Source organism: Talpa europaea (assembly GCF_964194135.1).
Source record: "Talpa europaea genome assembly, chromosome: 5".
Taxonomy (NCBI): domain Eukaryota; kingdom Metazoa; phylum Chordata; class Mammalia; order Eulipotyphla; family Talpidae; genus Talpa; species Talpa europaea.
In genome coordinates, this window is record NC_140071.1 from 112,898,471 (window position 1) to 112,910,723 (window position 12,253).

Here is a 12,253-nt window from a genome sequence, read left to right on the forward strand (position 1 = left end):
AAGAAGGTAGGCAATAAAGAAAAATTTCCTGTTTAGTCATAGAAAAATGCTAAACGCATGTTATGATGTGATAAGTGCTTTAAGTTAGTACACAACCTATCGGGCAAATAAAATTGCTACGCATGTTGGTACTTTTGCTCTTGAAAGTTCGTAGTATGTTATCACTCATTTATCTGACACTTTACACACAAGATTTCAGGTCTGGGTTCTTAAACAGCTGCTTGATATTTTTGAACAATGTATAGTGTACTTAGGAGTGCTTTTTTCATTTATCATTTTTTTTTCTTTCATAAGGTTTAGTGGGACTGTGCAATGCTGGAGAAATAATCCAGAATATCTTGAATAGTGAATTCCATTGTAACACCAGATCCGGGATAACAGCGAGCTATCAGACCTTCAAAGTGCTTGTATTGGCGTATAAATTCATCCTGCATGGAATGCCACACTACCTATTATAAAAATGAAAATAAAAGTTGTTAAACTGTGTTAGGAAATAACACATAATCAAGTATGTAGAAATAATGTCAAGACATATTCTAGGAATTTAGCATGGGACAGTAGTTAAGAATATACATTCTGGGGGCCTCCCTGGTGGCACAAGGGGTTAACACGCAACCTATAAGCTATCCACAGCCACTGCAGCACAAGTTGGATCCCCGGCCAAGGAGCAAACCACATGGCGCAGCAGAACTTCCCTGACTCGCCCGCTGCTCCCCTCAGCAGTGTATTTCAGTGAGTCTGCCTGTTCTGCTCCCCACTCTGTCTCTGGTGAATCCTCTCACCCCTGCCCCACACCTCTGGCCTGTACCCCAGTTCTTGTATGCATAAATAAATCTTAAAAAAAAAATTAAGCATACCTGAAGTAAATTCTCCTCTTCACATAAGTGTTTATCAACCTTCTTGTAGAGGTTATCTAAACCTTTTTTCACTTCCTTTCCAGGATATTCTTTAATAACTTTACGAAGTTCTTGCTTGTTAAATGCAAGTTGATAGCTTACTTCTTCCTCTCTGATACCCTGGGCTACACGAGCTTCAACACCTTCAAAGAAATGCTTTAAGGAAATGAAAAGAAATAATGGCTGAGAACTGCTTTTATTATCGCTAAATTTTTAAAAATCTGATTATAAAAAAGTAAATACTGAGTAAAAACAAGACAATGGATAGTAGCATAAAGGATAAAGCATCACCTACCATCATACCACTTAAACATCCACTGTTAACATTTTCAATTTCCTTTTGCTCTTTTGATGTATATACAAATGAACTATAATTTTACATTTTTAGTGGTTTCCATTTAATACTATATTTTTCCTATATACAAATTTTAATGCTGCTTGATAGTCTGTCCAATGACTGAGTCAATGTATTTATTCACTCCTTCAATATTAGATATTTAATATTTTTACTTGTTCAGAGTTGGTAAAATCTACTAAGATTTAAAAACATCTATTATAAATACAGTTGCCACAAATTTCTAGGACTGTAATTCCTAAGGATTGTAATTACAAGTATTCTGAAAATTTTTCATATTACAGATTGCTTCCCAGAAAAGTTCAATTTATATTTCTGTCAACAGTCCTATCAGACTACTACCTTACCATATCATCAACAGCATTACCTCAATTACAGAAAAACTGTTGCTATTTTGATCAGCGAAAAATGTTTATTTGTTGTTTTAGTTCGCAATTCTTTGGCTGACATTAACCTGCTTTCGTGTTTAGCAGTACATTCAGAATGCTTGTCCATTTATATACAGGGATTTTAATGCCTTTCTTAGTGATTTAAAACACACAAACATACCTTTTATAGAAATATACTGCCTTTGCTATATTATCACAAATCTTCTCAGGTTGTCCTTTCAGTATATTTATCTTTTTAATACACAGTTTATTGACTCGTATGCCTTTATTTGAACACTATATAATGATTTAATACTGACAAGTCAAATACCCTTTCACTACTTTTCTCTAGAATTTTTTAGCGATTACTATTTATTTTTCATTAAAGTATTAGCTTTTTGATAATAAATTTTTGATAAGTCTATTCCTGCTGCTTTTAAGTTTTTATTTCCACCTAAGTTTTTAACTAGTTATAGCTGACAAACACAAGAAATAAACTGGTATTTTTTGGTATATTTACTTTGACTCTTGCTACTTTATCAGATACCAATAATTTCAACATATCACATGTAGCAATTCTAATCTTTTTTCTTAATTGTTTTAATGTTTTTAGAGTTTAGGTCCCCCCCCCTACTTTTTAATTGCGGCATTACTTTACAGCACTGTATTGGTTTCAGGTATAATTTCTCATCTCAGTAATTGCATACTTCATATCACACCACACCATCAAATGTCCAATCCAGGTAATTATAATCTTGACTCTCTGTATTTTTATGTCTCACATCTTATTGCACTGCCTAAAGTTCTATAACTGCTAAATAATAAAGGATCTAGCAATGTTTCTGTTAAATTTGACTTCAAAGGGAATGCCTCTGATGTTGCAGTTAAGTATCTTATGAGACTTTTTTTTTTACCTTGAAGGAACATCTGTTTTAATGTTTTATAAGGAATTGATTCTACATTTCATTAAATGTTTATTTCTTCAAATTTTTGAGGATACATACTTTTTATTTGACAGTAATTTTAAGTTAAAAACCTATGAACCTATGAAAGACAACTAATCTCACTGTAAACAAAGTCAGTAACACGGAACCATTTAAGCTTCCACTATATTATGAAGTTCTCTAAAATCATCATTTCTTAAAGATCAGACTTGCTCTAGGGAATGATTTAAGTCAAGACAGAAAGAGAAAAGAAAAGGCAACTAACAAAACAATTTTGGTCTTCCTTTGATCTTAAAAAAAACTTTTGAAGTTGCCATCTGAACTTGGGATGTAGGCTGGCTGTTTACAAGGTTAAGAGATAGTAGACTCTGGTGTAAAGGAAAAGCTGCTTTACACCATTCCCTCAGCTATGTTCTGTATTGGCTACTATAATTTCAATCATGTTTATTTATTTTCAGTTTCTTCATGACTTATAAGAATTAAAAGAAGTAATGTGTTCAGAGTATCTAGCAGTGTCTTGGCACAAAGGCAGCTTCTGTAACTGAGTTTCTCTCCTTCGTTATCCTCCTGCATCAATATATGTGTAAATTTAACATAAATGTTATTCATATATAAATAATGTATACAGGTTTAAAACCAGGAAAAAAAATAGTGAATGAAAACATACATACATTTAATTTTTCAAGAGGTTGTCCTAAAGAGTAAATGACATAAGACTGAAGGTGATCTGTGTATTTTTGCTTGGCTTCTTTTTTTTCAGCTTCCAGACATGAGATTTTCAAACGAGAAAGTGTTGCAAAAATATGGTGAAAGTTTTCCATCATAACAACATCCCTGGGGGTCTTCTGGCTTTCATTTGCTACTTTCTCCACTAAAATCAAAAAGAAAAAAATTAATAAAATTCTGAGTATGAGTATGGCTATATTTTGCTTTAGAAATAGTTAAATGGGGCCTCCCCGGTGGCGCAGCGGTTGAGCACTGGGTTGCGAAGCTGACAGCAGCCTCTGCAGCGCCAGTGCAATCCCCGGCTGCTCCCCGGCCACTGGAGGAGGGTCCCGCATGGCGCGCAGACCTCTCCTGCCGCCCGCTGCTCCCCTCAGCAGTGTACTTCGGTCCTTCTGCCTGCTCTGCTCCCCGCTCTGGCTCTGGTGAATTCTCTCACCTTCCCGCGCTTCTGACTGTACCCAGTGCTGGTATAAATAAATAAACAAATAAATCTTTAAAAAAAAAAATAGTTAAATGATTGATTTTTTTCATTTTTAAGTTTAAGAAAAGTAAAAACAATTCTAGGCTTAATAAAATACAGTGTATTGAAGGTTCTTTACATCTACCAAAGCCTAATAAAAAGTCCCATGTACCTATGGAAACAATATGTAATAAAGATTGCTTTTCAAATCAGTAGAGAAATGATGAATTACTCAAAATGCATTAGAAAAACCAGTTAGTCCTTCTGAATACACAAAATTTGGATTCCTATTTCCACATTTTTCAGGCAAACAAATTCTAATTATTAAAAGGTAAATAAGTAAATGAACACAATCATAAATACTTAGGAAAATAAAGCCAATTAAAAAAATATTGTGATCATATGACCTTTTAAAAAATGGTACAAAACTCAAAACTCATAAAGGGAAAGAGATAAATTTGACATAAATTTCAAAGTTTTTGCAAAGTAAAAAGTACTTTAAACAAAATCAATTTTATAGCTGATTAGGTTTACAAAGAATGAAAAGATTGAGAACACCTAGTAATAGTCAGCATTGTAACAGATGCAATGGGCACTTTCACCAACTGCTCATAGTATAATCTCTATATGTCAATTTAGCAAAAACCATGAGATACACATAAATGTTTTGGCCTAGTAATTTTATTTCTAGTAATTTACTCTAAGGACATTATTGGACAAGTATACAGAAAGAGATATACAAGAAATTGGACACAAGCTAAATGCTGATTAATAGGAAATTTGATAAATAATACATGGAGTACTATGCAATCATTAAAATTATTATGGTTATATTAAATGACAAGAAAAAAAAAACAGAGGGATTATAGCTCTAGTGAGTTCCAAAACTATGTTAAGATATGATAAAAAAGGGCCTCCCCGGTGGCGCAGCAGTTGAGCACTGGGTTGCGAAGCTGCCCGCGGACTCTGAGGCGCCTGTTCGATCTCCAGCTGCTCCCTGGCCACCGGAGGAGGTCCCACAAGGTGCGCAGACCTCTTCTGCCGCCCGCTGCTCCCCTCAGCAGTGTACTTCGGTCCTTCTGCCTGCTCTGCTCCCTGCTCTGGCTCTGGTGAATTCTCTCACCCTCCCGCGCTTCTGACTGTACCCAGTGCTTGTATAAATATAAACAAACAAACAAACAAACAAACAAACAAATAAATCTTAAAAAACAAAACAAAACAAAACAAAAGATATGATAAAATATTTTATACTGAAGAACACACACATACAAACCAAATAATACATATATGTGAGGGACAGATACAGAAAGTTTTGAAAGGATAAAAATGAAACATCATCTCTGTATAATGAGATTACAAATTACATTGTTTCTTCTTGATTTTTAAAATCTGTTTTATGACTTTTGGGATTGTGGAATGAACATTTCTTTACAAACAGGCCAAAAGTTACTTTGAATTTTAAGAGAAATGAACATACAAACATTCAATCATGTAATTTATCTATTTTTCTCATAGGTTTGCTTCCACTGAAAACATATGTAACTGACAAGGTGATTCCATGTCATGTCAATTTTTTAGCTTTAAAAATTCCTGAATATATATGCAATCAGATCATTTATTTCAAATTAAATGACATGTATGTCCACACTTTCGTAATTTAATAGTAGGATAAGACAGGAAGATAGTGAATTAAAGTAAGCATTGATCTATCTTACAAGACATATATGAAAACTGAGAACAAAAGAAGTGAATTGATTTGCAAAAGGTAAAACAGATGTCACTGCCTATCCTCTCCAAAAGATTCTTAGTGAAATGCAAATATAGTTCGGGAAATCATTTTTGTGTTTAAGAAACTGTTTCAATTTTGCAGTGATAAGCCCATATGAACCCTAAAATATAAGTGGTTCTTGACAAATATGAATGGGTTTTTATTTTTTCAAATTTAAGAAGTCTTTAATTTCAGAAAATTTAAACAAGATTACAGAATATGGAAAATAATTGAAGATATCTGTCCCCACAACTTCTGAATTAACAAAATTAATGAAAACAAGCAACCAAAATTTGTTTAGAACAAAGCTTACCATTAACAAAAACTCCTCTGATAAGTTTTGTGTAAGCTTTATCCAGATCTCCACGACGCTCAGCATTTTTAAAGATTGATTCTGCAAGTCCAGCAAATTCTTCAAATTCAGCAACAAATGGAAGAATTCCTACTTTACTCTTCTTTGAGATCTTTACTTCTTCCATTTGCCTTATTTGGTTACTCTAGGTTAGGCAAAAGTGACAGAGAGAAAGTCAAGCAATTCAGACACAGCCTATAATTATAAACAATATATACAGCACAGAGGCAGGACACAATTTAGTAACCATAACATCTTGGATATTTACTAATAAAGATTAATACAATAGGGATAACTAAGAATAACTGTCTATTGGTTAAAAAGTACATCTGTCTTATTTAAGTACATAATTGTCAAGGAAAAAAAGCAAATTATTTAAAACAAGATGTCTCAAGTCTTCATTCAAAATAAAAATAATAAACATTTCTACCATTTATGAAAGATAAGTATAAGGTGATTGCCCATCTGGGCAGGGCAGATACCAGAGTGCACACAGGATCTCTCCAGGTTACTTTTGGCTGGTGGCCATGTGGCTAAGATTGGGAACAATAGCTATTTTCAGTTTTCAGCAGCCTAAAATTTGTTTGGATAGATAAATTCTGGATATTTTTGGGACGTTTAAGAAGAGATAAGAGAGGGAGAATAGGCATTTCTACTATGGATTTGCATAATACAGCTTTCCATGTACCTATTAGTTACTTATTCTATATTAGTTCAACAAAGTAGTTATGTAGGATAGTGACACAGTATAAAAGACCTATTTCATGTAGACAGAATCCAGACATGGAGGTTCAAAAAGATCCATGGGATCAATTATGGTCCTGCATACTTCTTGGGAAATTTAGTCTTAGTCACAGCAAGAATTATACTTGCAAATATTGTTGGATGATTTTTCATCTTCTACTTGAAATTTCCTCGTGTTGAGATTTTGAAAGTATAACTTGAAAACCATGACATATGGATTAGAAAAGAAATGGCTTTTAGGCTACAGGCATTGATATTATAAAGCTCTATGAAACTAGTAAAGAAAATAGAATAGAAACAGTACTATCCAACAAATTCAGTTCATGTATATATTGTAGCCAACATCTTGCTTCAAAACTTTGGTGGATGTGAACAAAAGATCCCCAAAGGAAAGTTGGAAATCTCTTGATTTAAATACATTTACCTATTTTCTTTTTACAATGATTAGAATTCTGAGTTATTTAAAAAACTTACAATGCATTTGTCAAAGTTTCTTTTGACGGTCACCAACACATTTCCTAATGTAGTACTCAGAAAAGAAGCAGGGTCCACATTTTGTGCAGTCCACACATGATGACTCATTTTGACTAGCATGTAAAGGGAGTTAAAGCTATCAATTTTGTCTCCTAGTGCAATTAGGTTATTCAGTTCTGGCTCAATGCAGCGAAATATTTTAATCATCATTTGGCGGATCATATCTTTCCTGTTCAAAAGACATACATAGAAAGTTATTATATGCTTCAGGTGTATTCATCTTTAACTTTAATCCTCTGAGTATATATAAAATGATAATTCTTGATTTCAATTAAAAATGTCCAAATATGATGAACTAATTATCTATAATAGTTTTCAATATAAAATATTTTTTGAGGGGCCTCCCTGGTGGCACACGGGGTTAAGACGCAACCTATGAAACTAACTGCAGAATGAATTGGATCCCCGGTCAGGGAGCAACCCACATGGCACGGCAGACCTCTCTTGACTTGCCCGCTGCTCCCCTCAGCAGTGTATTTCAGTTAATCTGCCTGTTCTGTTCCCTACTCTGTTGCTGGTGAATCCTCTTACCCCCCGCCCCCACACCTCTGGCATGTACCCCCATTCTTGTATGCATAAATAAATAAATCTTTAAAAAAATTTTTTTTTGAAGTTTCATCACTCAAAATAACTTTGTTATTTGTAAAGGTGGGTGTTGAAATGTACTTTGTGATTTCTGAGAGATACACTGCAACTCAAATACTGCTTCCTACTAGCAAACACCAGAATTTGCCACACATTTCATGAACAAAAAAAAGTTTAAGAGTCATAAGTGGGACCCATTTTAATCCCATAAGATGTTCCAAAACATAATGGACTTGGTCAGAGCTGAGTGCTTCAGGTTACTGACAGTCATCTGAACTCTTATTGGCAAGCACTCCTCTACACCCCACTTAAAGTTTATTTTTTTCCAAGAGAAACAATAGATTGTAACAAACACATACTCAGATGAAACAGGCAGTGGTGCACCAGAATTATATTGCCGTGAAAATGTGCCTCCATCAAGGTCCTCTGCTTCAGTCTGCAAAAATCATTCAGGTACTTTACATAATAAAAGATCAACAATTTAACTAGTTTATATAGCAAAAGGCTGCTCAGTCTTATAATTCCTAGGAGAGAATATATTATGAAAAAATAATGATTTATAAAGGTGGTACTACCTATAAAGCTATATAATTTAGTATGGGCTATTTAAGAATGTTCATTAAATACTTAGATTTTACTGTGGGATGAAAAGTTGTGTTTGTGTGTGTGCATATGAGGGAAGGAAGGAACAGGAGGAAAAGAGGAGGGTGGGATTGGGAGGAAGTTGAACAAAAATTAGAAAATATCTAGAAACAACATGAGAGAATTTTAAAATTTAAATAAATCCCATCAACCACTCTAATACAACTTCAGTACTTAAAAGAATGTTATCAAGAATTTTTACATAAGCCAGCAAGCAAATTTACCACAAGCGCCACTGATAAATTCCCAATCATTTGCGATAAGAATTTTTCATTCATTTTATGACTGCTTTTTATATGTTGAGGCTTAATTTTTTGAGATGACCTTAATTTAAAAACTATTCTATTTGCATTATGCTTAATTCTTTAAAATAGTTCACAAATCTTATTTTATCTTCCTACATTTATGCCACCAGAGAGGCATGCTGAAGAGGCATTACTGTATACATTTTACAGATGAGGAAAAGCATTGGGTTAAAGTCTCATAGTAGTTAGTAACAACGTCATGAAAAAGATTCAGATATGAGGTCTCACCTTTTTTTTCTCAACCACATCTTTCTTTTTTGAAAATTATACTTTTTTCTTGATAATGACTCAAATGTTAAAACTGCTTTTAAATTTTTTCCCCAAAGTTAATGCAGGTATTTTTCTCTCCCTTACTAATTTAGAGAATATTAAGGTCTATGATAATGAGAAGTATTAAATAAGATACTCAAACTCTATCCTTGTTTTTATTACCTTGTGGTATGAAAAATTATTTTAAAAATCCTTACATTGTAAATTATTTCCTTTTCTTGTCTTAATACTGAAATTGTGACAACATATCAATTGGGTTAATTACACTAGAAATCATAAATACCAACAAATAAACTCAAGCCATACCATGGTTCCAGGCATACTTTGATGTTGCTGTAGTTTGAAAAATTTACTTATGAAGTCTTGTTCCGCCAGACATAGGGGCTCCAGTTCACTTAGTACCTGTTCAAAGATCTGAAGAAAACCAAAATGATCTTATAATGAAAATTCACTTTGCTGCAGGGACCGTAGATACATTCTCTATAATTTCAATAAACCCTAAAGACAAAGTTTTCTATGACAGACAGGGCAATGTTATCAGGGGATAACAGTGCCAGAACTTACCCAAAATAAAACCACACCAATTACTCACTTCAAAGCTAGAAATAGGAACCAGAGATAAATTTTTAAAATTTATTTAATGCATTGTAGAAAACAGCTGGCTTCATAAAAGCTGTTATGTCCTCTTTACTTTGTAGTTGTTGAAAGAAATTTGAGTGCAAGCACTTTATGATTTATAACAAATTTTAATAAAGCTGTTCTGTTATTTAATTCTTTACATTTTAGTTGCCATGTGACTAGTATTTTTTTTTCAGATTCAGAACTGGAAAGTTAGACATGGTTAATATTTAAGAGAGCCAACAGATGCCAAACATTTGAATACACTTAACAATAAACTTCTGTTAGAAAACTAATATTCATGTTTAATTATTACTCATTATTTTACCTTGTCAAATTTAGTTCTGTCAGCAACATCCAGATCAGAGGCCGACATGTTTCCCATATCCAACAAGGAAGATGACTGAGATCTGCGATTCCCTGAACTCTGAACACTGAGTTTATTTAGACTAGAAGTTGATCCAGTTAATTTCCCAGAACTTCCATGAAGACCTAAGAAATAATAAAACTTTGAAAGTTGTGACCTGCATGAATTAAAGAGCCACAGCATAATTCAGGGTTATCTCCCACTGTCTGCTAGGGCCTATATTAGTGCACATGTCTACAACAGGGACAGGTTATAAAGTGTCCTAATCTTTCATTAATATTTGTGTCCTGTTCCTGAGAATATTGTGATGAGCGGTGAAATCACACAGATCCAATGAATAGGATTGAGAGGAACCATAAAGATCATATACTCTATGTCCTGCCCAGTCTCATCAGTAACATGTTATCTCTAAAGTAAAGTATATGAGGATTTCTTTCCCTTTCAAAAGACATGAGTATGGATGCAGGTCACTGACCCCCTATGAGTAGTATTTGCTAACATGACCTTAAGAAATGTTATATCCCAATATTACTTGTTGCCATTTTAAATCAATATATTAGGTTGAATCACATGAAACTGCCAATACTCGGTCATTCTTGCTCTATAAATATAAAAAAAGTCAATTACACATGATTCAACTTAATACAGAAACTCTGCTTTTACAGTAATTGAAGAGATTACAGTTCTTTAAAAGCTAAACAAAATGAAAAGAAAAAAACACACTGAAAACTTGTTATACTTAAAATACAATTAAAATGATACATTTTTAATCACATTAATATGAAAGTCATCTGTGTTTTGGTATAATCTGAGGTATCCATCATAGCCATGAGGAAAAATAAGAACAATGTGGCTGAATAATATCCTCCACACATCAAGGAATTAAAGGATTCAAATTTTATAAGAAAATATGATGTTTTGCTCAACATTTAAATTCAACAATACTTTTTTTATTATTCTTGAGTATGTCTCAGTTAACATGTATTATTTGCTGATGATCATAAGGGACAAATGAAGAGATGATAAGGATTCTTTATGCAAAATCTGACCACATCTAAAAGATATTTATAGTTTCTAGATACAGCCTGAAAACAAAAGTATAATGATTAAGCCTTTCATAAATTTTTGATGAAAAGTTTTACCATCTGCCATATATTATGAACTATGTGTATGTATGAATTTCTTGGCTGTGGCCATACCAATGCTATCATGTTGGTTCTCCTTCACCAATACCTGGCAACTCAGACCAATCAATATTTTTGGTGTAACTTTTTTCAAGACAAACAACGAATTTCTAGACATTAAACGGACATGCATTGACAATACCTACTGATACACTAAGCATACTCACTCTCTGTTTCCTGTTTGACAGCACTCTCTTTTCGAGGCAGTGTAGCTGTGATGGATTAGGTTGCAAGCATCAAAGACAAAGACAAGTTAATAAACTGCAATTTGCACAAACCATGCACAAGAGGAAGTTAAAGCTCTAGTTTAAAAGACACATGCAAAGAACCATGAGCATCAAGTAACGAGAGGTGCAAACGTATGTTTAGTTGGTCAGCTATGGTTTGAAATATGAGAAAAAACTTTAAAAGTCTTTTAATGTACAGCTTTTACTCAAATATTCAGGTAAAAATGTATTTGTAACCCCCCCATACTTTTAAATTACTTTTTAAAAAGTGTTTGAAGCTGTTTACTTAAATTTAAAAGACTGAAAGTTTTAGTTTCTGAAAAAAACATAGTTCAAGTAAATAATTTAATACAGTGGGAATTTATTAGAATGAAGTTGTAGATTTAGACATTAAGTGCATCAATAATCTTGTATTCCCTGAAAGCTCCTGGGAATCCCCACTGCACTAAATGATTTTCTACTATATCTGATTAAAAAAATACAAATAGGGCTTTAAGAACATTTCAAAATATCAATTTGAACTACTTAGTAATGGGTTTTTTGAACACCCAAAAGGAAACGTATCTACCATAATAATACTTATTATCAGGAGATGGAGGAAGGGAAGAGTAAAGCTGCCGGAACAAGTTTACTATAGGAGTTTGAGCTTTTTAAGGGTCATTTGACATTCTTTTTTAAGATTGATTTTTTTTTATTTATACAAGAACTGGGGTACAGGCCAGAGGCGCAGGAGGGTGAGAGAACTCACCAGAGACGGAGAGGGGAACAGAACTGGCAGAGTGACTGAAATACACTGCTGAGGGGAGCAGTGGGCGAGACAGAAGAGGTCTGCTGTACCATGTGGGTATCTCCCTGGCCAGCCAGGAATCAAACCCGTGCTGTAAAGGCTGCGGACAGATTCACAGCAC

The 12,253-nt window shown here is 33.7% G+C and overlaps 1 protein-coding gene across 5 annotated transcripts in view; it reads right to left on the reverse strand.

Moving 5' to 3' along the window:
• Positions 1–296: 296 nt before the first annotated feature.
• The window catches only part of EXOC1 (exocyst complex component 1), a gene marked incomplete at both ends in the record, with an annotated part of 43,686 nt that continues 31,729 nt past the window's right edge, over positions 297–12,253 (reverse strand). For 3 of the 5 annotated variants that reach the window (XM_084233738.1, XM_084233737.1, XM_084233736.1), the window contains 8 exons: positions 297–449; positions 858–1,052; positions 3,235–3,434; positions 5,831–6,014; positions 7,088–7,316; positions 8,092–8,168; positions 9,256–9,363; positions 9,896–10,059. In XM_084233738.1, coding sequence (XP_084089864.1) covers positions 297–449; positions 858–1,052; positions 3,235–3,434; positions 5,831–6,014; positions 7,088–7,316; positions 8,092–8,168; positions 9,256–9,363; positions 9,896–10,059 — 1,310 coding nt within the window. Of the gene's footprint in view, positions 450–857; positions 1,053–3,234; positions 3,435–5,830; positions 6,015–7,087; positions 7,317–8,091; positions 8,169–9,255; positions 9,364–9,895; positions 10,060–11,285; positions 11,331–12,253 lie in introns of all 5 variants that reach the window. The other 2 variants (XM_084233735.1, XM_084233734.1) reach the window with 1 other exon arrangement.